The sequence below is a fragment of the Alosa alosa genome, chromosome 23 (genome assembly GCF_017589495.1).
Source record: "Alosa alosa isolate M-15738 ecotype Scorff River chromosome 23, AALO_Geno_1.1, whole genome shotgun sequence".
Taxonomy (NCBI): Eukaryota; Metazoa; Chordata; class Actinopteri; order Clupeiformes; family Clupeidae; genus Alosa; species Alosa alosa.
Window position 1 is genome coordinate 24,791,948 of NC_063211.1, and position 26,990 is coordinate 24,818,937.

At 42.2% G+C, this 26,990-nt stretch overlaps 1 protein-coding gene across 4 annotated transcripts; it reads left to right on the top strand.

The window, feature by feature from the left end:
* Nucleotides 1–1,808: 1,808 nt before the first annotated feature.
* LOC125288663 (integrin alpha-6-like) lies at nucleotides 1,809–26,401 on the top strand. 4 transcript variants are annotated; one of them, XM_048235206.1, is made up of 26 exons: nucleotides 1,809–2,091; nucleotides 12,297–12,424; nucleotides 12,653–12,732; nucleotides 13,300–13,561; nucleotides 14,377–14,508; nucleotides 14,863–14,967; nucleotides 16,010–16,220; nucleotides 16,412–16,605; nucleotides 16,912–17,006; nucleotides 17,274–17,398; nucleotides 17,609–17,698; nucleotides 17,901–17,962; nucleotides 18,289–18,458; nucleotides 18,716–18,853; nucleotides 19,001–19,116; nucleotides 21,014–21,170; nucleotides 21,492–21,575; nucleotides 21,742–21,821; nucleotides 21,956–22,033; nucleotides 22,296–22,398; nucleotides 22,635–22,814; nucleotides 23,293–23,391; nucleotides 23,540–23,650; nucleotides 24,369–24,467; nucleotides 24,672–24,797; nucleotides 26,179–26,401. In XM_048235206.1, exons 1-26 carry the CDS (start codon nucleotides 1,922–1,924, stop codon nucleotides 26,326–26,328), a joined length of 3,345 nt encoding a protein of 1,114 aa, XP_048091163.1. In that variant the 5' UTR covers nucleotides 1,809–1,921; the 3' UTR covers nucleotides 26,329–26,401. The 4 variants fall into 4 exon arrangements, with proteins under 4 accessions (XP_048091163.1, XP_048091162.1, XP_048091160.1 ...); XM_048235205.1 differs by lacking the exon at nucleotides 14,863–14,967 and adding an exon at nucleotides 25,318–25,428 and having other exon boundaries at nucleotides 26,179–26,300; XM_048235203.1 differs by lacking the exon at nucleotides 14,863–14,967.
* The last annotated feature ends 589 nt before the right edge of the window (nucleotides 26,402–26,990 follow it).

Below are 26,990 nucleotides of genomic sequence, written 5' to 3' on the forward strand. Positions count from 1 at the left end.
AAAGCAAACAGATTTGTGTCCCTGCAGGAAATGTAGCGATCAGATCTAGTGAATACAATAGAGGGAGACTCGTCTCGTTCCACTGCATCCAGGGGCCTAAATACAGCTCTGGCATGGACGCTGTTGTGCTCTCTATACTTGTCTTTCATTCTCTGACTCACACACACACACACACACACACACACACACACACACACACACACACACACACACACACACACACACAATCTGCCTTTCTCTGTACTTGCAGTTTTACTCACAACCACATTCTTTCTTTCTTTCTTTCTTTCTTTCTTTCTTTCTCTGTCCCTCTCTTTCCTCTCCTCTCCTCATGGTATTGGGTAGGCACACTCTGCTTTTGGGAGGTCACAATGACACCATTGTGTTGTCCGTGGCTCTGTTAAGGACAAGCCCAGGTCAGAGGCAGGCAGCCCTTCTGTGACTTAATGGGATTCATTAAAACCCTCAGGAGGACGCAAGGTTACTCATGTTCGGAGATCGCTCCAAATAACTATTTACTGAATTACCAACCTAGAGGTATGTATGTGTGTAGTGGAAGCATCTCCCGGCAAAACTGGCCTCAAGAGGAGTGGCCCTAGCATTCTTTAGCATAGAGGCTGACTGGGTCCCCCTCTCTGTCACTGAAGGATGGCTTTGTTCTAAAGGGCATGAAGAGCCGCTGGCTGGTTAGGGGGAGGAGGGGGGGGGGTCGATGGTTGTCAATTTGGATCTGGTTCCCCTTTGACCTTTAGGATTTTGGATGACCGTGACCTTGGCCTTGTTGCTGTCTCTTTTCCATGTGTATGGGCGGGAGGCTCCCAGTAATATTCAAAGAGGATTTGGGGCCGTGTCTCTGTTGGCCTGTCTGTATGTGTGTCAATTTCACACACACACACACACACACACACACACACACACACACACACACACACACACACACACACACACAAATTATATCACGGCACTCGAGTGAGTCATGCAATTGTTTGAATGTTCTTTTTGGCACTTAACCATGGCCTGGCACTGCCAGACTGTGTGTGTTTCCTATGGACAAAAGAGCAAGAATGTTGAGGAATAGACACTGGATAGATGTGGAACATGCGCACACTGGCCACTCATGCTCCACATAGCAGCTACACAACTGCAACGTAACTGGCTTTGGGACCTTAAGATTTAAGACCCACACCTTGAGAACACAACAGAAAAGTGTAGAGCTGATTTACTTTATATTTAATTTTACTTAATTTCACTTCCAGCAATGTCTAACCAAATACCTGCTTCTTCTTGTGTCTGTCTGCTTGTGTGTGTGTGTGTGTGTGTGTGTGTGTGTGTGTGTGTGTGTGTGTGTGTGTGTGTGTGTGTGTGTGTGGAGGAGCTATTTTTTACGGGTTGTTGTGGATTTAGGACAGTTTGCACAGTTAACGCCCCTTTTCATGCTCTCCACTGCAGGGATCCATGCAGAACTTCCACTTTCCACTGACAGTTTCAGCACGCATCCTGCCTGCGTGCTTTCATGGAAGCTATTTAGTGAATTCTCACAGGCTATTTAAAAGAGCAAAAAACAAGAGCAGATGAAAAGAACAAGAATACCTTGTAGTGATTCAACCGGACGTACCTTCCCAGTATATTTTTTGCGCAATGCATAATTCGTTGTACTCATCTGAAATTGTACAGGCAGGTAAGGGTGCGGTCTCCCTGACGCACTGGGGATGGTAACGAAGGGGATAGGAGGAGTGGGTCGGGTGGGGGTGGGATGCAAGGGGGCGGTATCTCTTCTTTACGCTCAGTCCCTCTCCCCCCTACGGCACCATCGCATCAGTGGCTGTAAACGGTGCCGTTAGAAACGAAGTTTGGTCTCAGTCTCGGAGAAGAACTGTGTTGTTTTGGTGAAATAGCTTTTTTGGTCAGTTTCGTCTCAAAAATGGGGTGGTGTAGGATAACAGTGACACTTCCCTTCTTGTTGCTGATTTGGACATGCATCTCGGCTTTCAACCTGGACACGGAGAATGTCATTATCAAATCCGGAGACCAAGGCAGCCTGTTCGGATTCTCTCTTGCCATGCATCGAGAGTTAAAGCCCGACAAAAGACAGTAAGTCTTATGTTAGTTGTTCGGTTACATAAAGCATTAGCCTAATACTTCTTGCTTCTGGGTTTTAAACTACGCGTTTGTTAGTGGAGTGACTCGGGAGCAGGTTGTTCCTTGAGGCAGCACGTTTTTTTGTAAAGGTAAATCCACTTGTGGGTGTTTCTAGAAAGAGATTAAAATGATCAGAAGTGCTATTTAACCAGATAGCCAGGTGTGGTCTTACTAAGACACTTGCTTGCAGACTTTGTCTTGAGTGAAAGTGTGTATCTCGTGGAGGCTTATACACTTTTTCTCTCGTTTATTATGGTTCACATTCCGGGGTCACCCAGTGAGTCTATGAATGTCTGATGTCCATACAAGACAATGGCCCGGTTTGTTATTCAGTGCCCAGCGGGTAGCTTTGAATCAGGTTAGTCAATGGCTGCGGCGACTTAATGCTCTTAAGGGCGCAGTTTGGAGAGGGAAAGAGCGGTTTCGCAAGAAGGGTTATGGGAACAAGTAACAAGAGTAGGCTATGTGTATAGGTCTAGTACAACTAGGCCTACATTAAGAAAAAAATAAAGATGAAAGGAAGGCGCCACTAAGTAATATAGTCTACAAATGTCATCGGCCTCACATACCAGATTTATGTTTCAGTGAAACAAATTGCATGTCAGATTGCATGCCAGTGAAAGTGAAAGGTCTTGGGTCTTTAAAACCTGCTTGCGCCAACTGACCCCGGTACAGGACATGAACGACCGAACTGAGGTGTGACAGTAGCTTGCAGTCTCCTCATAATGGCCCCGCCCTAACCAAGAGCACTTGTAGTCAGAATTACATAGCCTATGGCCATATGGCCATAGAAGACGGCTTACTGTATCTGCAAATTAAACGTGACAGTTATAGTTAATATGACAACTATGGTATAACACAAACCACACAAGAATAATATAATGTCGTCATATGCACCTAATGCTGGAGGTGAATCCTCAGTGCCCAAACAGGACAATGTGTGAAGTTGTGGGAAGTGGCTTAGTCCAGATTTACTGCACATAGTGAGTGTGTGTGTGTGTGTAAAGAAAAAAAGATCAGCAGGAGTTATTTGACCAGAACACACATGCATGGTCAAGCACTTGTCACAGCTAAACAGGGGGTAAGCAGAGCCGAGGCTGTGGAAAGGGTGGAACTAATCCTTGATATTTACTCTGCTTGTAAAGCAATTTGCTCTCTATCCTCATCTTATGGGTCTCAGAAAGCCTACTAGAATTGACATAGGCTCAGGGTTTTCACAAGATGTCTGTATCAAAGATTGAAAGATGCAAATGTATATTTAGAGACAGATAGAGGGAGAGAGTGTGTGAGTGAGAGAGAGAGAGAAAGAGACTTTGATGTTTAACCCCTTTTATTTGAAACTCCAGTTGAAAAACAATAATTGAAACACCATTTTGTGTGTGCGTGTGTGTGCATGTGTGTTAGAGAGTGAGAGTGAGATAGAGAGAGTTAGAGAAATAACTTGATTTCATATCATAGCTATGCAGATGACACACAAATTTACTTAGCTCTGTCACCAAACGACTATGGTCCTCTTGAATCTATGTGTCAGTGTATAGAACAAATCAACACCTGGATGTCTCAATTTTCTTCAGCTGAACAAAGAAAAAACTGAAGTAATTATATTTGGTAAAAAGGAGGAAAGACTTAAGGTTGCCACTCTCCTTGACACAAAAGGGTTGAAGGCAAAGGATACAGTTAAAAATCTTGGTGTATTAATTGACAGTGATCTAAATTTCAACAGCCACATGAAAGCGACAACTAAATCAGCTTTTTACCACCTCAAAAATATTGCCAGACTCAGAGGGCTTTTATCTCCAGTAGGGTTGATTACTGCAATGGACTGTTCACAGGCCTTCCTAAAAAGACTATTAAAGGAGAATTCCGGTGTGATATTGACCTAAAGTGTATTGAAACATCATCAGTGTGCATAGCCCATTACTTGTCCCCTCTCCAAAATCTGGCTAGTTAGGATGCTACCAACAACTTTTTCAGTAGTGATTACATGGCTAGCCATGCAAATAAATCACTGTTTTACACCCATTTGGAGGCTCTGTATCTCTACACTTCATTGGTAGACTTCCTGGGGCCCTGACATTTAAAAACGAAACATTGAGAACTTTGAAAAAGCACTGGTAGTTTACTTACAAGCGATTTATACAGACAGTATCTTCAAAAGTTTAACGTTTGCAGCCATCTTGAATTTTCAAGATAACAAAACTAAAATGAACAGGTATGATAAGGGATCAGACAAAAATAATTCAGTGGAAAATGGATTCCAGTTTCATCAAAAGGCCCCAACTGCCAGCCAGTTTTAAATCTAGACTTAAGACCAAACTGTTCTCAGAGGCTTTCTGCTAACTGTGCCGAAGTTACAAATTCTGAATCTGCCTTGATAATTATTCTACTTTATCTTTTATTACTTTTTTTTTTACTACTTTTGCCTTAGTTTTTTTGCTTACTAATTATCCTTTATTTTTAAATTATTTTACCTTGTGTTTTATGTTTTCTTTTTATTATGATCTTTACCTTTTAACTATTCTTTGACTATATTGCCTTTCTATGCTTTTTATTTGTTATTATTGTTTGGTTTTGTTTATGTAAAGCACATTGAATGACCTCTGTGTATGAAATCCGCTATATAAATAAACTTGACTTGACTTGACTTGACTTGAGAGTGAGAGAGAGAGGGAGAGAGAGAATAATGACTCATGTCCTCAGCCCCACCTTAAAGGTGAGGCTCACTGACTGATGTTTAAACACCACATGTTACTGCAGCTCTGTGAGAAATTCACTGCCTTCAGGTGTGTTTAGTGTGAGTGTGACTGAGTGTGATTCACATACCTGCAGGCCAGGGCAGGGCAACTTGGGTGTCTGTGTGTATGTCTCACTGTGTGTGTGTGTGTGCGCTTTTTGAAGTGGAGCGGGGGCCATGAGTTTGTAGCATTCCACAGCCTTTCTTGGCTGGAGTTAAGGTGGTTTTATTCGGCAGACATTTGTGTGTTTGCCAATAGTGTGTTCGCTTGGTGTGTGTGTGTGTGTGTGTGTGTGTGTGTGTGTGTGTGTGTGTGTGTGTGTGAGAGAGAGAGAGAGAGAGAGAGAGAGAGAGAGAGAGAATGGCTGAGCCAGTCTCAGCAGCATGTTGCTAGGGCATGCCCTTTCAGTCCAGCTCTGAATAGTCAAATATGTTCTCAAGGCCTGATCAAAATGATTTTAGCCAGGTTGTGTACACGTGTGTCTCCGTGTGTGTGCATGTAAACACAAGGTATTAGGCCCTCCAGCAAAGATTCCAGCACACACACAACACACACACACACACACACACACACACACACACACACAGAAACAAAGAGACTGAAAGGGAATACAGAGCCACCATCACTCTTGTTGACAGAGATCCAATCTGACACTCACCCCCACCTTGAATACTTGACTCGGATTCAGTGGTTTACCTGCAGAAATCTTTCAGGTGGGTGAGAATGACTTGCTATCCTGGCAACCAGGATGTTTACAATGGGAACGTTCCTGAATCCATTTGGCTTTGCAGGGAGACGGAGTGGGTGGTAGAGGCTATTGGGAGCATAACAAATGAGAGAATGTACAGAAGAGAGCTACACACACGCACACACACACACACACACACACACACACACACACACACACACACACACACACACACACACACACAGAGAGAGATTCTCTCTCACACACACTCCTTTTTCTTCCTTTCTTGACTGCTGGTCAAAAAATGAAGAGGGCACACCTCTGAGTGCTAATTTAGTTTAAGTCTCACGTGTGTGCAATGTCTTGGGAAAAACAGTCAGACAAGGTCAGATCCCCCACATTATATACCCTCTCTCTCTCTCTCTCTCTCTCTCTCTGTAGACTGTGTGGGTTAGGCTCGCCCAGGAACATCAAAGGGTATCAAAGACCTATCAACTTACGCAGAGATCATAAATTTGTTCACACAGCCTGGGCATATCGTCAGCTCAATTGCCAAAAGCACACATCAAAAACTTTGGCCTGGTCTTTTTGGTTCTAACTTCTTCATAAACAGACTCAGCCAAGCTCTCTTATACAGTACCTTAACCCTGGCCAAGAAGTAGGACGATCTCTCTGGACTGGTGAAGCTCCGTGATTGAGTTCACATGTTAGTCTCCTGCATTGCTTGTGCCCCTTTGCCACAGATAACTATCTGGAGGACGTCCATCTTAAGAATAACTATCCTATAAACTATCTAGTTCATCAAATGTTGAGTCTTTCAGTGTACCTTGCGTTTTGTGATTGTGGTAGAGGTGTGTTGTTGTCTTTAAGTGCACTATATAAAATTTGGCTCAGGTTGTGGCCAAGGACTTTTGTAGTTTTGTGTGATAGCATGATGATAATAGCTGAAAGGGAAAACAACGGGTGAAGGTGAACTGATAGCTATGACGTAGAGGGGTACATTGTTAACAATGGACTCTTTTGCTTTGGAAGTATTCCTACTTTTAAAAGCACAGATGACTCCTTTAGCTGAATTGTGTTGAAATTTGTTTAACAATTTAAAAAAGAGAAATGCAGGTAGGTGCTGGGTGTGGCGTATGAGTGGCAACGCTGCATTGAAGGCCACAGTAGGGGCTGTGGGAGAAGGGAGGGAGATGCTGAGCCATGAGGGGGCCAGAGGCATCATGTAAAAGAAAGGGCTTGACAGATTTTTCCATCACAGAGCCAACATTTTTTTTGAGACCCAAAGTTATTCCAAAAAGTGCTTCAAATATGGCCAGGGGGTGGGTTGTACTCCTGGTGCGTGTGTGTGTGTTTTTCTGTATGTGTTTTTTTGCCAAGACAATCAGCTAATGCCCCACACAGTCCTTGGTCTTGATCATGTTTCCTCTGGATGTTCAACCATAATAATCACTAATTAGACAGCAGTGTTATTCTGAAGCCACACTGGTCCACTCCCAACACCTGCAACACTACTTACACTAAGCACTTTCACCCTGACCCATATCCCAGTTTGCAGTGGGGCGGAGGGGGCCGGTTGGTAAGGCTCTTGGTCCCTCTTCCTTCCTCTGATTCAGCAGGATTCCTGTCTGAGGGCCACATCTGGGTCAGTGAAGATGTTCATCTGTGCAAAAGCTCACTTAAGGACTTGCAATTCAGTCTGACCGCCTCTTGTGAGTGGTGCTTGTCTGAAATTACTGCAGTTCCCATCCCGTAAGGATTCTTTAAAATGTGTACAGACGTGTCAAACTTGTCCTTGTTAGGGTTCCGTAGACAACTGGACGCCACCATCTCAATCATCATTTCTTCCACAAGTAGACCCTGTTCATAATGTTACATTGAGCATCCAGAATAGGGACACAACAGTTTTCGGACATAACAGTTCTAAGAACACAGTTCTAATACTAGAGAGGCTACCCCAGAACTACATGGACCCCTAGAACTACATGGTTCCTATGTTGCATCCAAAACTGCAAGTCTCTGCTCAGTGGTGGATCATCTTGCTGTGGTCAGTTGCCATGACATCTGCTCCATCTGCTCCATCTGCCCTGTAATGGAATCAGAGTTTAGTTGTTGTGGTCAGGGCAGGGGGCTGCATGTCTGTCGTGGTTTACACGTACAAGTGACCTGGCCTGTTCCGGCGGTAATGTAATTGATTTTTTATCGAGCAGATGTCCCAATGAAATGCATACTGTAAAGATCACCATCTGGCCCAGGTCCCAGACTTTACTGTTCATTCATTTTATGAATGAGAATTGAAATGTAAGGAAAACGGTTGAAGGGGTCTGAGTGTGGTCTTATATCTAACTTCTGCTTAGCTTTGGTTTGACATCTAAATCATAGATTTGGGTCATGTTCTTTTGTCACCTCAAATTGTTATCCTAACATGAAGATAAAGGTGATAACCCTATCAAGTGCAGTCAGTCTTTGAAATGGTACACCTGAGAATTTTGCTCGACCAAAGGTCATTGATGTCATGGCAAAACTCACTTCAGGAGGAATTTTCTCCCTTAAGCCACTGAACTTCTGAGGCAGTGCTAACCTTGATTGTGAAAGAAAAGGCCCACAGCACTTAAGTGTGTGTGTGTGTGTGTGTGTGTGTGTGTGTGTGTGTGTGTGTGTGTGTGTGTGTGTGTGTGTCTGTGTGTCTGTGTGCCATGTACTTACATGTCTTAAAAACTTGAAGGCTTGAAAGGAATGAACCACATCTGGAGTCATAACTCATGAATCAGTAATGTGAACCATGACCCTGGTGAATTAGCGCCAGAGTGCTTCTGCTAAACCTGCCACTGCCACCCCTCTCCCATTGGGAAGAATGTAGGCCTACTGCAGCCACATCAACTGATAGAACTAATACACCTACTTCAAAGGTGCACGCCACTTTATAAATGGTTAAGGTTGGATAGTTGGGTTTTAGTGAGCTGCTTGTGTCCAACACTGCATTGCTGCATGACTGTGTAATGAATCATTGCCCAACCCTAGACCCCTGGTCTCATGTTTTCTTGGTATACCCTTATTCACAGAGCCACCATATGTCATTGTTGACAGCAAGCTGTTGCTTTTCTCAAAGCTGCTCGCTTTCAGTCTATGGCCAGCTCATAGGCACTAAGTCTGGTGCTCATTCCTGTGGTCAGCATGCCAACTGCTTGCTCTATCAAACGTGTGGAAATCAGTGGCATTGTGTTGTGTGATAAAACGGCAGGAGAGGAGCTTTGAGTAAGGCTGTGGGGGCATGGGTGTGCCATGTGTGGATGAGTTTAGCTGACTGAGGGGGGGAAAAAGACCAATTGAGTCTGAATTAGATGAACTGTCCAACTACAATTACAGATGGAATCTCACCCCCATCTGCTCTCTCTCTCTCTCTCTCTCTCTAAATTCGAGGTTGAAGCTCAACTAACACAATTCTCTCACTATCTCTCTCTCTCTCTCTCTCTCTCTCTGTAGACTGTGTGGGTTAGGCTCGCCCAGGAACATCAAAGGGTATCAAAGGTTTCAAATCTCTCTTCGACACTCTTGTTTAAGTAACAGATAATAGCTTGCTTTACTCCATTCCTGTTTTTCCACATCTTGACTGTGTCTCTCATTTCATGACACAGACTCTAGAGTAGCAGAGACCGCAAGCCAGAAAGAGAAAGATATTTGAAAATGGCCATTCAAAGGCATGTGCACATAACTTAATCAAGATACAATCATGTGGTTGTGTTTTTTCTGTCCTTTTTGTTCGCCCACTCCCCCTCTCTCACTCTTCTCTCTTTCTTGGTCTTCTTCCCCGCCCCAACTCTAAACATAGAACATAGAACAGAAGTGGTCTTGTCTCCAGAAGGTGACCCAGAAAGCACGGTTGCTGTAACAAGCTATAGGAGTTAGATAGCCATTGCTTTAACTAAAGGACATCTAATTCATTACTGTGCATCTTATACTTAGTATCCAAAGTTGAAATGAACCAGAGCCTTATAGAACAGTGATGCCTTCTCAAACTAGTCCCACTTGTGAGTTGTGATACTCTATATTTGTCCCATTTATAGTTATTCAATATTTATTGTTATTACATTTAATAAGTACTGTGATATCGTCTGCTCCGTGTTAAGCATCTTACAGTAACACTGTAAAAGATTTGAGCACCACATTTGAAGTCCTAGATCCTGGTATTTCATAAATCCATGGAAATATTTAGTGTCTGTCCTGATTTTGAAGTCTATCAGCCACCGCATGTCTCAGTGCGGTCATCAGCTGCAGCCTCAGGGCTCTCCTCTGACTGGAGTGAGCAGCACAGACGATGTCCCAAATAATGAGAGTAATTGTTCTCTCTCTGTCTGTCTCTCTCCCTCTCTCTCACCGTCCCCTTATGGCTTTGACTTTTCTGAAATTCATTCTTTCCGTCAGAAGATGCTTATCTTGACGGGACTTTGCAGGAGTGGTTTTGATGAAGTGGTATATAAGGTAGAGCATTTTGGTTAGAGTTTTCAGGATCAGCTGTACCAGCCCCCCATGCAAAATATAAAGGATTCTGAACATGTAAAAACTACGGAGCCCAGAAGGTGTCATTGCAAGATATTTTTGTGTATCGAGAGAATGTGCGCTCATTTTACTAAATCATGCACACGTTTTACTAAATTGTGCTCTGAATTTAGTAAATTGTGCGCTCGATTTAGTAAAGTGTGCACACAATTTAGTAAATTGTGCACACGTTTTACTAAATAGTGCGCTCATTTGAATAAATTGGCTCTCAATTTAGTAAAGCGTTTTACTAAATTGTGCTCAAATTTAACAAGATAAAATGACGCACTATTTTTTATTATGTTGACACAATTACTAAATTGATGTTTTACTAAATTGTGTGCTCAATTTAAAATGAGTGCGTTTTCTGGCATACCAAAAATATTTTCCTCCCTCAGCCATAAATGGTTGTGGAGGTGATGAAGAGACCACGGTCTACACCATGCCATCTACATCATTGATCATTTTTTTTTTCCATGGGAGTTTGTTAACTTCCCACCATTGATCTCTGGTTATCCAGCCATGGCAGCCTCCTCCCCCCATGGGGCGTGGAGTGCTGGAGACCTCTTTCTTGTTAACAGCATGGTGGGGTTACCAGTGTGTGTTGGGGGATGGGGGTTGTCTGCTTTTGTGGTGCAGAATTACAGAAAGGACTACAAATAGGTGGTCTAAACCTACATATCCCATGATTGCCGCTTTCCACACCTGTCCTTCAACACATGAATTGAAAAAGCTAGGGATAATATTTCAGGGCTCAGGGACTTAAGTTGATATTATGGAGCCTTTTGCATGACAGAATGAAATCTCAGCGAAGTATTGATTATTTGTGATATTGGGTAGTGTGTGAATGATTTTGCAATTAGCTTCAGCAAATGCTCGTTAGCTTACATGTGGCTGTGTGTCATTTTCAGTGAGATGCTATACTTAAACTTTTAACCTGGAATCTGGGATTAATGAGTGGGTGAAGAATCCCCTCTTCTATCTGCGTTTCTGTGTGTATTTAAATGGCTGCACAATGTCAGCTTTATGGAGATGAGGTGCAATTGACCATTGGATCAATATGACCTGGCAAACAAATCAAACACAGACACTAAAACACACACACACACACACACACACACACACACACACACACACACACACACATACAGAGAGAGAGAGAGAGAGAGAGAGAGAGAGAGAGTCAGCACAGCACACACAGACTTCTTTGAGATCCATTCTTGAGCCAAATGTTCATTTAATTAAAGGAATCTTGAGGAGAAAATTGTAGATTGGACTCCAGAGGCATAATTGAACAGGACATGATGGGGGAGGAAGTTTAACCATAGTTACAGTAAGCTACATATTAATGTAATCACGCTTAATGTGAGTATAACTGTACTTTTGTACTGTACATATAGTGCATTATATTATATAGTTCTCAGATGTACTATAACTGTACCAAGAGAATATTTAAAATCATTGTTTTCATTGAAAAGGTTATGAAAAATAAGATACAGTTGGTCTAAGTTTTTCAACATGTGTTGGATTTGCACAGTAGAACCATTTTCCTTCATGCTGGTTCCCCTGAATTCTGAAGACTTCTTTCCCTCTCTGGTGTTGAACCATGGGTAATGTAGTTGGTAGGCACCAACTTTTGAGCCTGTTTTGGCCATGGCCTTCCTGAAGAAAAAAGTAGTGTTTTTAATGTGTGTGAAGTGTTTTGGACACAAGCTATTGCTGAGCCAGCCAATCAGAGGAGAAGAAAAGAGGCCTTTGAGTTTGAGAAGTTGGTTGAAACCAGAGCTACTGGGCCTTGCAGTTAGAGTCTGGGGAGTCTGGAGTTGTGTCTTTGTGTGCTCCCTCTCTTTTTTGTCCGGGGAAGAAAGGATTCCCGAGCTTCTTTTCATTCCTGAGTAGATGAAAAGCATGAATGCGTGCTCTATTGACACGTATGGTCCATCAGCAGACAGTGTAACTTGACCTTAGTGATTCAGTGAGTGAGTGTGCGAGTGAGTGTCTTTAGTGTTGGGTATGTAGTGTCTGTGTGCGTTTCAGTGTATTGGCAGTGGAATTGTCATGTTAAATTTAATGATATAACTTGATTTTATAATTGAATTCAGCCCATCTTCAAATATTCTTTTTTAAATAATTTTGTCAGTCACATCATGTGTCTTCCCCGTCTCTTATTCCCCTCATCTCTGTCTCTCTGTGTTCAGTCTGCTGGTGGGTGCACCCAAGGCAGCCGGTTTGGGAGCACAGAAATCCTCCAAAACTGGGGGCCTCTACACATGTGACATCAACGCCCCTGGCACCTCTTGTACCAGAGTGCAGTTTGATGAAAAACGTAGGTGAACATGAAATGACCCCAAACACATTGAACACTCTCTCCCTCTCTCCCTTCTCTCTCTCTCTCTCTCTCTCTCTCTCTCTCTCTCTCTCTCTGTCTCACACACACACACACACACACACACACACACACACACGTACACACACACACACACACACACACACACACACACACACACACACACTGTCTGATGTGAAATGTGACTTTATTTCCCTGTGTGTGAAGTGGATAAAAAATCGGAAAACAAAGATGACCAGTGGTTGGGCGTAGTTGTGCAGAGCCAAGGTCCTGGAGGGCAGGTTCTGGTGAGTAGAGCATTTTCATATGCACGTCCTGAATCTAAATTGTATACACTGTCTGTCTATACACATATATACACTACTGATCAAAAGTTTGGGGTCACTTAGAATTTCCGTTCCACTCCATTATAGACAGAATACCAACTGACATCATTTGCATTGTTTTTTTAATCAGGGCAACAGTTTTCAGATTACATTATGTGCTTACATAATTGCAAAAGGGTTCTCGATTGTTGTAGAAAGAAATGGCTGATCTTTAATGCAATATCTACATTTCCCATTATCAGCATCCATTCATCCAATGTTCAACTGATGCCCTGATAAAAAAAAAAAAATGCAACTGATCTCAGCTGGTATTCTGTCTATAATGGAGTGGAATTGAAATTTCTAAGCAAACCGAAACTTTTGATTGGTATATACTGTTTATAATATATGGATGCACGCAAAATAATATTGACTAATTTATGAGATGTTGTCACTAATTGTAGTTTTTTACATTTAATGTTTTTCCTTTTCTTATTCTTTCTTCCCTCTCTTCCTCTTCATCTTCCTCTTCCTCTTCCTCCTCCCAAGACATGTGCCCATCGCTATGAGCAGCGCTATTTTGTGAACACCTCGCAGGAGTCGCGTGACATCACGGGCCGTTGCTACGTGTTCGGCCCGGACCTGACCATCGACACGAACCGCAATGGCGAGGGCGGCGAGTGGAAATTTTGCAGTGGGCGGACGCGAGGCCATGAGCGCTTTGGCTCCTGCCAGCAGGGCATCTCAGCCACCTTCACCAGGGGCCACCACTACCTGATCTTTGGAGCGCCGGGTGCCTACAACTGGAAAGGTAAGGACAGGACAGGATGCAATGACATGTTGCAGAATTAGTTGCCAAGCACACAGCAACAGTTTTCGTTTGACACAGAAATGCCAAAGATTATAGAGCGGAACCTGCAAAACAAATTTTCTGAAATACAAACATTTTAATTTCTGTATCTGTGTTTTCTGGACTGGAGTGAATGGAACCGGACCTCTGAAAAGTTGACAAAGACTAGCTATAGATATAACTAATAGATAGATAGATGTTCCCAAGTAGATTTCCCCATAGGTTATTTAGGATCATTTAGCCTTTGACATTAGTTTTAGTGGCTCCATTGCCCTCAGGCGTCAGTGCATCCATCCATTCATCTCAGTCTCATACAGCGTTACCATCTCTGGATTGTCTGATAGATCAGGTGTCATCACCTTTATTATTTTAGACTATAATGTTGGGTTGAATGGAATGTTTTCTTGTTATTATTTCAAATTTGGATACAAATTCATTCATGACTTTTAGTGCTGTCTTTGTCTCTTCTCCATCTCTGCGTTTTTTTCTCTTTTGTGTGTGTTTTACTTGTTTTGTAAACAACGCAACATATCTGTTTTCTCTTTTATGTATGTTTTACTTGTTTTGTTTTCTTTTTTAAACCATTCACACAACACCTCTGTTTTCTTTCCCATTTTCCATCAACTGCCATCACTCTCATCCATCTCCTCTTCTCTCTTCCCCCTCCTCCTTCTCTTTCTCCTTCTCTTCTACTCCCTCCATTCTTCTTCTCTCCCTCATCTCTTCACCCTCCTCCTCCTCCTCCTCCTCCTACTCCAACCATGGCTGCCCTGCAGGCATAGTGCGTTTGGAACAGAAGAATGACAGTCTGGCAGATCAGTTCATTTTCAATGATGGCCCCTATGAGGTGGGCGATGAGAACCAGCAAAATGAAGATCTGGTGCCAGTTCCGGCCAGCAGTTACCTCGGTAGGTCATCATGCCCCAGGAATCTAGGCTAGATAAGAGCAGTCTCAGTCCAGTCCCAGAAAGGTTCTAATCTCACTACAGCCCTGTTTATTTTGCTGGCAGGTCCTATCCAGACAGAAAACCGACCTATTCTGGATAGATGCTAATGTGACACAATTTGAGAGTCTCTCTGTACAATCTGTCCTTCTCCATGTGTGTGTGGGGTGTGTGTGTTTGTTTGTCTTTCTCTCCCCTTTCTCTCTCTTTCTCTCTCTGTGTGTGTGTGTGTGTGTGTGTGTGTGTGTGTGTGTGTGTGTGTGTGTGTGTGTGTGTGTGTGTGTGTGTGTGTGTGTATGTGTGCACGTGTGTACATAGGTGTGCTGTTCATGACAAGTGTGTCTGGTGACTCTGATCAGTTTGTGTATGAGTCACTTCCTTCTCAGGTTGGGATGAAGGATCTGAAGTCCAGTAGCTACTTAGGTTTGTCCAGGTCTATGGATGTTTCCCCAGTCATACACATCCATTTAATCACTGTGAATGAATCATGGCATCCCATTTGTTTTGTGCTTATCTTGTGTGTTGTTATATATGTGTTTGAATTCACTGCATCTGTTTAATTAATTCTTACTGTTTTTTTTTTTGTCTTACCATTTTACTAAATGTACTTATAAGAATATTATATGCGATATAATATGTGAAATGTTTCAAATAGAACCATTTCTATATGGAGAATGCTTGGTTCACAAGGTGGCGTCAGAACTGTTTTTCAAACCCTGTACTGCAGGTTATTCAATGAGTATGGGAAAACAGACATCGTAGAAATAGACTCACTCACTCTAGTTTTTGGCCAATCAGAAATTCCTGATTTATGTATAGGAGCTTGTTCCATAGTATTCATAAATCCTGCTGTCTCGTCTCGGACCGTGTTCCGGTCTAGCCTTAATCTAGACGCACCCTAGCGGCAGCAAATTACATTTGCTGCCAGGGCTAGTCTAGCAACTCTCCGTTGGCTTGTGAGCTCGAAAAATTAAACTTCTATCAGGCCAATCAAATCGTGTATAGAGTCGTTAGGTGGGCTTAACATAATGATTGATGGCAGAGTTTCAACGGTTTGGCTTGAATCCCCTGCTACTTGAAAACAAATAAGATGGATGTTGTTGTTGGCGAACAGTGTGACACGAGTTAAGCTATTATTAAGTTGGCAAAAGTCTGAACTGGCCAACTAGCTCCGCTGGTGGAAACGCATGGGACTCATATCGCTGTCCTATTGCGTGCAGAGGGAATTTGAAAGACAACCGATTATCCCGCCCCTCGGACTGAGCACTGCGAACGGTGAGTGCCCAGACCCTACATTTTAATGTGGGTCTGGCTCGTCAGGCTAGTCCACAGCATTAACAGCTGATAAATGTGATCAGGAGTTTCTGAGGGCCCCTCATAAAACATCACATGTGTTTGTGATCCTGCATGTAAATTCCCATATTGAAACTCAATTGGCTGATGGGCTTTTTGGTGTTGTGGGCAGGCTTCTCTCTCGACTCTGGGAAAGGCATCACTAAGCAAAACCATCTGACCGTTGTCGCTGGAGCACCACGAGCCAATCACAGTGGAGCCGTGGTGTTCCTGAAGATCGAGCCAAACACGGCCACGATGTCCACCGAACACATCCTGGAAGGGGAGGGGCTTGCATCCTCCTTCGGCTATGACGTGGCAGTGCTTGATCTCAACGCTGATGGGTATGTATATCCATGTATGTATGTATGTATGTATGTATGTATGTCCATGTATGTATGTATGTATGTATATTTAGGCCGTAACATCCAGTAAACCAATTAGAATGCCAGGACAACTACAGCTTTGTTGTCTGTCACTGTTCAGTGAACACATGGCTTTTTGACATCATTGTCTCCTGCTGGGCTCATGTCAGGTGGCTGGATGTTGTTGTTGGAGCGCCTCAGTTCTTTATTAAAGAGGGAGACACAGGAGGAGCCATCTACGTCTACATCAACAAGAAAGGAGCGTGGAATAACATTAAGCCCGTCCGCATCGACGGGCCCAAGGACTCCATGTTTGGACTGGCCGTGGAGAACATTGGGGATGTGAACCTTGACGGCTATACAGGTTTGTAGCGGCTGGTGTCTTGTGCCTTAGCTTATTCCCATATTGCTGTAGGTCAGGGTAGACTGTGGATTTTGTGTTGAAATAGATAAAACAGTCACAGAAGTCATGAATCAATAATCACTCAAGTTGTCCAGCCACTACATCCTGGTGGATAGTACTGTTTTGTGTCTGTTCTGTATCAGCTTCGAATTTCGCCTTCTTGGTGCCCGATGATGTCATTTTAATGGGACATTTCTTCGAGTCTCGTGTTGATGATCCTGAAGGAAGAGTTTATAACCAAAGTGGGCCTATATTATATTGTGGCAGATGTGGCAGCTGGAGCACCTTATGATGGGGACGGCGTAGGGAAGGTCTTCATCTATCATGGGGCTAAAGATGGCATCATGGTGAAGCCAGCACAGGTCAGCGTCCCACACTTATTAATCCACTTTCATTTCAGAAAATGATGACCTGATTTAGAAACTGAAATCGACCAACATGATGATGTTTTGCATGAAAGATTTGTTCAAGTTTTGCTTTTTAGATATTTAGTCGGTGAGAGGGACTGAGGGAGTTTGTTGTAGAGTAAATGACCTTCTCATTCACAGCTCATGAGTTTTGTTGAGGAAAACTTATAGTCAATCATAGAGTTGTTTTTCTTAACGACGATGTGCAAAACCTGTCCCCAGGTTCTGACTGGAGGGAGTAGGGTCAAGCTGTTTGGCTACTCCATGGCAGGTAACATGGACATGGACCTGAACGCTTACCCTGATTTGGCCATTGGCTCTCTGTCAGATTCAGTATACGTTTACAGGTAAGGACCTGGGATTTAAGTTAATCGTATTTTCTGAAATTTCCCCTGAAAGATGCAGCTCACTCACTCACCCACTCTCACACACACACACACACACACACACACACACACACACACACACACACACACTCTCTCTCTCTCTCTCTCTCTCTCTCTCTCTTACTCCAGTCCACATCCTGTTAATATCGCTTTCTTATCTTTGTTCGCCAGGGCACGACCAGTCATCAATCTTCAGAAGGAGGTGAAGATATCACCAAAGGAACTGGACCTCACAAAGAATAACTGTGGAGACAGCATATGGTGAGTTGCTCAACCAAACTAACAACTAACCATTTACTCAACTAGCCTAATAAAGTTTGCAGAAATATCGATTGTTTTATATAATATGATATATTAAGCAATAGATCATGAACTTAAACAATGAATAGATGTGAATATCCTTAGCATGTTTCATTCATGTGTTCAGCAATCTCATAGTGATGTTGTTTCATCTCCTTCACAGTCTAGAGGTGGAAGCCTGCTTCTTGTACACAGCAAATCCATCGACAATCAATCCTGTAATAGGTACATAAAACTCACACTGTACTGTGTAAATCATACCCATTCTGTCTCCGATCAGATTAAGTCTTTTCTCTCTCCAAATCCATTCTTGTTCCTCCTGTTTCTCTCTTCAGTTCGGAAATTAAAATTAAAGTTGCTTAATTAGTATGAATGTGGATATACAGCTAGGGACATACAGACTTTGATATAGTAATGCCAGTATTCAGACGATAATCAAACTATATATATATATACATACTTAAGTATAGTACCCCAGATAAATAGGTTGTGTTGTATTTGTTTTCTCTCTCTCTCTTCATCTCTGTCTCTTTCTACCCATCTCTTTTCAGTGATAAAGTATATGTTCCAGACGGATATGGCACGCAGGAAGCAGGGTCTTCCCCCTCGAGTGACGTTCTCCACACGTTCTTCAACGGACCATGACTATGAGAGCACAGGAACCTTGAAACTGCTTGCCCAGAACGCAAAGCAGTGCATTCAGAACAAACTCAAACTGAAGGTACCGGAAGTTTCCCTGTCTCTCTACCTCTTTTCTCTCTCCAAATCCATTCTTGTTACTCCTCTGTTTCTCTCTTCAGTCACCTCACGTCATGTCACGTCACTTGTAACTAAACTGATACCAGAATCACACTAGTCTGTATGAGATCCCAACTTAACTGCATTACTCTCAGCTTTGATGTTAGTCTGGTCAGTAGCCAGGGCTGTACTGCCATAGAGACTGAGCAGTGGCGGTTTTGTGATCCTGCATGCCTTTAGGACAACATTAAGGACAAGTTGAGAGGGATTCCCATCGAGGTATCTGTGGAGATCCAAGAGAGCAGTCGCAAGCGCAGGGCACTTCCGGGTCTCACACCCATCTTGGACGCCAACGAGCCAACCAGTGTGCTCTCTGAGGTAAAAAACATCAGCAAGCAGCCAATGAGTGTGGTCATCAATGTATTTGATTCATGTTAGCTATGGACATATTGTACATGCTTCTTGTGCGCATTTGGCTGGACACTTGGAGAGTAAACCACTTTGTTTCTCGGTGTGCTCATTCAGGTGAATTTTGTAAAAGAGGGGTGTGGGAGTGACAACATATGCCAGAGTAACCTGGAGATCAAGTACCAGTTCTGCTCAAGTGAAGCAAACAAAAACATCTTTAAAACCCTGCCTAAGTGAGTATAGAATCTGCTGCACTAGGAGATTCAGGGTCTTCCCATGAGGATAGTTGTTAGTTGTGATGGGCGGTAGAAGGAGGGGAGGCAATTCATGGCCTGACAGCTACAAGTGCTGATTGGAAAGATCTGTGATATATGTATGTGATTAGCTTATATCTGTTGTCACGTTACTGGTATTGACAGAAGTTAACAATAGAATAACAATAAAATTATAATTTTTATTAAAAATAACCAATGTAAAAAATATTCTATCAATAATAATTATCACAATGACTATTAATAATGTTTACAAAGTATGATTCAATTAGATGAATTAATTAGATATATGATATTCGTAATGAAAAAGAGGTAACACTTTACTTGACGGGTGAATTCATAGCACATTCATAGCATAGCATTCATAAACTGCACATAAAGTATTCATGACTGTTTCATGAGACATGACTCAACGTTCATACCAAACCTTTCATGAATGTGGAAGACAGAACGACGACAACTTGAAAGTCCAACACCATATTTGTGTATCTTTGTAAATATTTAATGTAAATATTGTAAATATTTCATGAATTACATTGAATGTCACTTTACTATACAAGTTGTGAAGTATTTGTTATCACTTAGTTTAACACTGGGAGGTAAACTAGCCTACATTCAGCTGACCCGTATTTGTGTGACCTGGAACGGTTGGACACTCCCAGTAGCAAAAGATGAGAAATCATCTGCAAAGGTTACATCATAAAAAAATATATTTTTATTAGGGCTGTCAATCGAATCAAATTAATTACATACTCTGTGATTAATTAATCTAAATTAAACGCATAGATAATTTTTGCTGTGAAAGTATTTTAAATATTTAAATTCAAATGAATCATTGAATAATCAGCATTAGTGACATTAAAGTTCAAAAACTCTTTTATCATTATTTTCACTGTTCAAATAATGGCCATAATAATCTACGATATGACCTACTATGCTGAGGAAGTTTTTTTCACATACATTGCATTTCAGGCCACAGATATAACCTAGGGGATACAATGAAAATAAATTAACACTCCCCTCAATGTCAACACTATTTCTTTGCATTGATGTGCGACTTTAGAGTTGACAAAATCCAGTGATATGCAAATTCCTTGCTACAGACATTGCAGAGGACTTTATTTTAATCAACTCTTTATTTTTATCAACACCATCAGGCCGTTTTTAAAAAGTAAATGTTCCAATCAATGATCTAGGCAGTTTTCTTCTCTCTCCTTCATTTTACAGTCTAATGGTTACTGACTAGAACGGCTTAGGGTCAAAGGTTATACGGAATCGATTAATCTGCACTATTTATTTTAATCAGTTATTTTTTTTCAAATTAATTAATCAAAAATGTATTATAACCCTAATTTTTATGAAACACAAAATTATTTGCTTGACCATGTTCTGTCTTTTTGGCACTGGAGTAGCCCATTGACTTAGATGTGACATGATCAGGTAAGAGGTTTGGACCAAAAACAGCAATGCTACTTTGCGACTTTGGACTTTTATTTTGACAAGCTCTCGTCGTACTGTCTTCCACATTCATGAAAGGTTTGATATGAATGTTCAGTCATGTCTCATGAAACAGTCATGAATGCTTTATGTGCAGTTTATGACAGCTGCTATGAATGTGTTATGAACTCACCCGTCAAGTAAAGTGTTACCGAAAAAGATCCATTTGAATATACCAAAGCTGTTAGAATTGTTAGAATTAGAATTGGTCATTCCACAACCAAGGGACCATAAGGGAAAAGACTGTTGTTTTCTATAGATCCTAGAACCTGTAGAATCTGTAGAAGTCCATCTGTTGGGCATGTAAATAAGAGGGTCTGACTGACCACATGTATCAGCTCCTGTTTGTTTCTGCTTGCAGACGTGGAAGCGTGCAGCTGATCTCGCTCAGCGACCAGAAGGAAATCGCTTTGGAGGTCACGGTGACCAACAAGGGTGGCGACGACGCCTATGAAGCAGCCGTGGTGGCCTCGTTCCCCAGGACCCTCTCTTACTCGGCCACACGAGTGCTGAACACAGTGAGTTTCCATACAGCAGCTCAGGCGCTTAACACTGCGGTCCAGTGGTGTGGAGATGACATGAATATAGTCTACATTATGAAGGTTCACATGGCAGTGGTCTTTAGATAGCCATAGTGGCAGAAACATGCAAGTGACCAACCACAATAAGTTGTCCAGCCACAAAGCCACAGATATTTAGAAATTTAGAAAATCACAACCGACTTTGATGACGCATAACTGAGTAGTGCACATTTATTATATTCATGTAAAATTACAGTTTATCTCTGACGAATGTCCTTTTACTGCTCTCTTCTGATTGGGCATTTTCTTTTATTGTAGGATAAGCAGGTGGTCTGTGTAGCCAATCAGAATGGCTCACAGGCAGAGTGTGAACTAGGTAATCCTTTCAAGAAAGACTCAGAGGTAAGCTAGTGGCGAATCATTCAGACACGTAACATTTTTTAAAATTAATTCTGAAATGTTTTGTCATCTTTATGCACACTTCAGTCTGTGCACTGAGTTTGACATAACTGCAATAATAGTAATTTAAGAAGCCTTAATAAATCTAGAATGTTCTTTCTGTGCCCAGGTGACCTTTTATATCATTCTAAGCACCGGAGGCATCTCTTTGAATACCACAGAGGTGGAGATTGACCTGAAGCTGAAGACGTATGTACCCATCAGATCACTGGCTTTTCACTCTTTGATTGATTAAATGGTGAGAAAAATGAATGATTTCCGTTATCTCTTCTCTCTCTCTCTCTCTCTCTCTCTCTCTCTCTGTCTCTTTCTCTCATACACAGCACAAGTCAGCAGCAGGGTGTAAGTGAGGTGAAGGCCAGGGCAGATGTGGCCATAAAAATGCTTCTCTCAGTCACTGGGTAAGGCCTTTCTCCTTTGTGTTGGAATGAACAAACGCTCCACAATAAATGTTCCATGCATAAAAGCTGTTTCGGATGTCATTCAGCTGGTTTTGATTGCCATATTACATGCTTTGTTCCTTTTCTTTTTAAGTAGTTCCACTTCTCGTTTAGTAGTTTCACATGTCTGTGACTGACAAAACAAATGACGTCCCCATTTTGAGGCTAAGTCATTCAGACAGGCCACAACTTATTTGTGTTAACGCTCATGTCATCCTCTCAGAGTGGCCAAGCCCTCCCAGGTCTACTACAGTGGAGTGGTCAAAGGGGAGAGTTCCATGAAGTATGAGAGTGAGGTCGGCAACTTGATCGAATACGAATTCAGGGTAAGACAGCAGGACGCTCCTGTTACTGCACTTACCCCTTGTCCCTTTACGCTCATATACAGTTTCTATTAAAAAACAATATAATCATAATTAGTGTTCCTGTTATACAAATATGATACTGTATGATATCATAACAATATCATATAATACAGTAATTATAATGTGGACTAGAGCTTGACACTGGTGTTTACTGATGGTTTCTATGCTGACTTTGTCTCTGCTTTGTCCCCCATCAGATAATCAACTTGGGAAAAAGCCTGCAGTCGTATGGGAGATCCACACTGACCATCCACTGGCCGAAGGTTAACGACAACGGCGACATCGGCAAGCACCTCCTCTACCTGATGAGCGTCACCTCTACTGGACTAGACAGCAACACCTGCGATGGCGAGGTCAACCCACTCTTACTGAAAGAGGTGAGCAATAGCACGTACACACAGACACACAAGCCACAGCTACACACACACACACACATTCCCATGCATACAGACCTGTCCATTAATAAATGTTCAGTGTATAGATGGACACACACACACACACACACACACTCATATACACGTTTGGATTATGTCTGCAAATGCATGTCAATGTGGGTGGCAACTTAAACTGAAAGGTGACCTTCAGAAATTCACATATTGAATCAGGGTTATTCAGACTATCATAATTTGAATCACATGTTGCAAATGATGTTGAAATTGCCCACTTTATTTGTTGACCCTGACCTGCCTAAGACCTGTGGTTAGCAATTCTCACGGAAAGTAGGTAGGCCAGTGATTCATGTCACCACTGATCTTTGCATTGGATAGTAATCTGCACACATTTCAATAGCTATAGCTCCTCTCTGGCATGTCATCCATTGTTGTATATGTTAAACAGCTTCATGCTCTTTACCAGGGTTCCCCAACCAGGGGCAAACGTGAAGTAGCCAGTGAGAAACCAGCAGAAGAAGGAAGCATTGCGCTTCTTACGGACAAAAGGAAAAACAAAACTCTGGTGAGAATCACACCCTACCAGTTATTAATCTGCCTATGTGGACATTTATACATGGATACAGTCTGGAATGATTCAGCCTGTGTCTCTGTGTCTGTGTCATGCATGTACTGTGTGTTGCATTCCTAACGCTTCTTTCCCCTGCCCTCAGTCTTGTGGTACGGGTGCCAGATGCACTGACTTGAAGTGCCACCTGCAGGGGATGAGGAGTAGTGCGGTCATAAAATTGAGAGCACGACTATGGAACGGCACATTCCTCGAGGTGAGAGAGAGAGAGAGAGAGAGACCAAATCAATATGTTAGATGATAAATGAATGAATGTATCTCTTTATGAGGAAATTTAATATGGTGGAGAAAGCCATTGTCTGAACTTGTGAGGGAATGAGTGAGTGAATGTGTGAAATAGTGTTTAATGTATTAAAGTGTGTTAAAGCTGCAGTTGGCAAGTCTGACAGATTGAAGGGACTTACCCAAAATTTTGAATGTTTACAACTCCCATGCCCCTCCCCCACTACCACCGAGCATTCCCTCATCGAGTTTGTACTCGTCAGTGCGCACCAGACTGTGATTGACATTCAGATCTCACACAGCCCTGCTCTGATTGGACCAGAAGAACCGGGAGCTGTGGAATTTTGAAAAACAAATAACAGGCTCTAGGTGGAGGTAGAAGTTTTTTCTAAAACCGGCTGATTTATGTTGTTCTGTCGGAGCATACTGTCGGTTTCAGTGAATATGATCAAAAAAATCTTGCCTACTGCAGCTTTTTAAAGGCAATACATAACCCAGAGTATCCAAGTGCAGAAATTCCCTCTCTAGATGTGGCCACTTGTAGATTTGGATGAAAAATCTTTGCTTTCAGATTTAGAGAGTGTCCTAAGAGTTTAGGTTGTGTGTGTGGTCAAGGAATGTGAGGAAAGTGACTTGATTGAAGGAAAGTATTACATATGCTTAAATATGTTTAATATTTTTTTCTCTGGTAGGACTATTCCGACCTGAATTACTTGAATATCCTGGTGACAGCAAAACTCACTGTCGATGGCAAGGCCTCGAACATTGATCTGACAGACACCAGTGCAACGGTATGAATTTACTCTTCTCATGGACAGAACTGTAGGCTACTTTCAGTGCACTGTGTTCTTTTTACTATGAATTTACTTATGAATGTATTTTTCATATATTTGTTCATATGTGTGTGTGTGTGTGTGTGAGAGAGAGAGAGAGAGAGAGAGAGATGTGACTACAAGGATGATGAAGCTCATAACCATGTGATTTCTGCCGTGCAGGCGAGTGTGACGGTGTTCCCTGAGCGGCGCATGGCGCAGCACGGCGGCCTGCCCTGGTGGATCATCCTGGTGGCCATCCTACTGGGCCTGCTGCTGCTCGGCCTGCTCATCTTTCTGCTCTGGAAGGTGAGGGACCACAAACAAAGAGGATCGCCCTAGTTGCCATAGTTACCAAGATGACATCACTGTTGTCACTGTCACAGAGACTTGAGTAGTTTGGCATGAGACTGACAGTCGTCTTATGCTACACTCTCCCAAAGGAAGATGTCTTGTGTCGAAAATGTCTTTTTCTTTATCTTACGAGAAATACATTGGTTCTTATTGAGATCTCGCCTGTTTCTCCTAAAGGGTCCTTAGGAGAAATAAGGCGAGATAAAAAAAACACAAACACTTAAACACTTACAATGGACTTGGTCTGAGACAAGAGGAAGGCTGTTTTTCAGCTGTGAAATAGACCTGCTCTTGTCTTAGCCCAAGTCCAATTTAAGTTTAAGTTAAGGCAAAAGGCAAAGAACAAAGTAAATTCTGTCATTCTGTATTGACAATTATTACACCACTATGTGTTTTTGCTAGTTGTAATCAAAAAAGTTTATTATGTGCCATTTTTATTTGTTGTGTCACAAATTGACCATGGTATTCTTTCTAGTGCGGTTTCTTTGGCAACAAAGATGATGACCCCTCAGAAAAAGAGAAACTGACCTCAGAGGCCTAAGAAGTGCGTCAGAGGGCCAGAGAACCCAAAGCGAGAGCGCACTGGGTAACCAACACGTGTCCTCCTGGGCTAGCAAAGGAGCATGGGGTGTCCGAACACTCAACGCTAATGGGCGCTAGCTGGGGAGCATCCAGCTGTTATTGAAATGGCCTCAGTAACAGCTGCAGGGCTCCTGTGTCCTCAGCTAAGGGGGCAAACTGGTGGCCAACCCTACAGCTTTGTTCTTACCCTGCACAGCATTCAATAAAGAAAACCAAGACTTATATATGGTTGGGGGATTGCTGCTTGGAGGAATGAAGTGAATGCTTCGCATACATGGGGCAAACTGTTTCCTGTCAGATTAAAGCTTGATATACTTGTATACAATAGGTCTTCAATAAGCTCTGCTCTGATTGGCCGATACCAACTGCAGCCCCAGCAGAAGCTGTCTTCTGATTGGGGCCTTTCCTTTGCAGTGTTTCCAGCTCTGTGATTCTGGCTTGTTTTTCTGTGGGCAGCTGGAAATGGGTTCTTTGTATGGCTTTGTTTTTTTTCCATCTTTTTTATTCTTCCACCTCCTATCTGCAGGTTCCTTGCTTCTTTAAGGTTCTGCTACTCTTTAGCTCAAGTTCTACTGTCATTCTCTGAATTGCAAACCTGATGAGACCTGTGCTCTCAATGCTGAGCATGCAGATGTCACTTTTTTTTTTTGTTGCAAATTTTGTCCACAAAATTTCAATCAAGCTTGTCCTTGACACACACACAAACACACATAAATACTTGTCTTAATGCCCAGTGTTGTCTTTTTTTCCGCAGTGTGGATTTTTCAAACGTTCCAAGTACAACGATAGTGTTCCCAGCTACAGTGCGGTGCGGATCAAAAAGGAGGAGCGACACAATGAACCAGACACTCTGGAGAAGAAGCAGTGGATGACCAGCTGGAACGAGAATGAGAGCTACTCTTAACACTCACTTTGTTTTCTGAAGATTCTGTCTCCTGCTTGACTCAGTAATGGCTTAATAATTTTGTGCCCCCCTCCACCCTTGAAAAAAAACAAAAAACTCCTCCCCTTGTGCCTGGAAGGGACTGCATTTGCACATTTTGAACTTGTGATTATGAATTTCAAAACATTTCGTAGAAAAATAACTTTTTCTCATTTTTGTTCTTAAGGGATACTCATAACAGTCCTTCCTTCTCACCTAACACTATCTTCTTTTAAGTACACAAAGTGTTATAATTTCTTACACCTAAAATTCTTTCCATCTGTGGTCCATTATATTTCAGATTTTATTGTTTTTTTCCAACATTTTAAAAGATTTGGAGTGGAACATTTTATACATTTTTGTATATATTTGAACTGAACTGTCTTATGTCGGTATGTATTTATTTTCAGCAGGTACGTCTGCTGTGTTGACCAAAGAAAGAACTGTCTGATTGTCCTCAAAAGAAAAGACTGTTTTCTATTGAATGTAAATATCTTAGATTTTGAATGCCTTATGTCTAATGCTCCAGCTTTATCTTGTACCATTAGTGTGGTTATGGACTGTCAGTATTTTGGATGTAGTATGAACTTTGTAAAAGGTAGGAACAAGACCCTCTAATCATATAAGCAGCTGTGTGCTTTCCT

What these genes read in the sequence shown, in the direction of transcription:
- LOC125288663 (XM_048235206.1), top strand. Translation starts at nt 1,922, where the DNA reads ATGGGGTGGTGTAGGATAACAGTGACACTTCCCTTCTTGTTGCTGATT. An exon ending in AGTGCAGTTTGATGAAAAAC is followed by an intron (nt 12,425 to 12,652) that starts GTAGGTGAACAT and finishes CTGTGTGTGAAG; the next exon opens with TGGATAAAAAATCGGAAAAC. An exon ending in TCATCTTTCTGCTCTGGAAG is followed by an intron (nt 24,798 to 26,178) that starts GTGAGGGACCAC and finishes TTTTTTCCGCAG; the next exon opens with TGTGGATTTTTCAAACGTTC.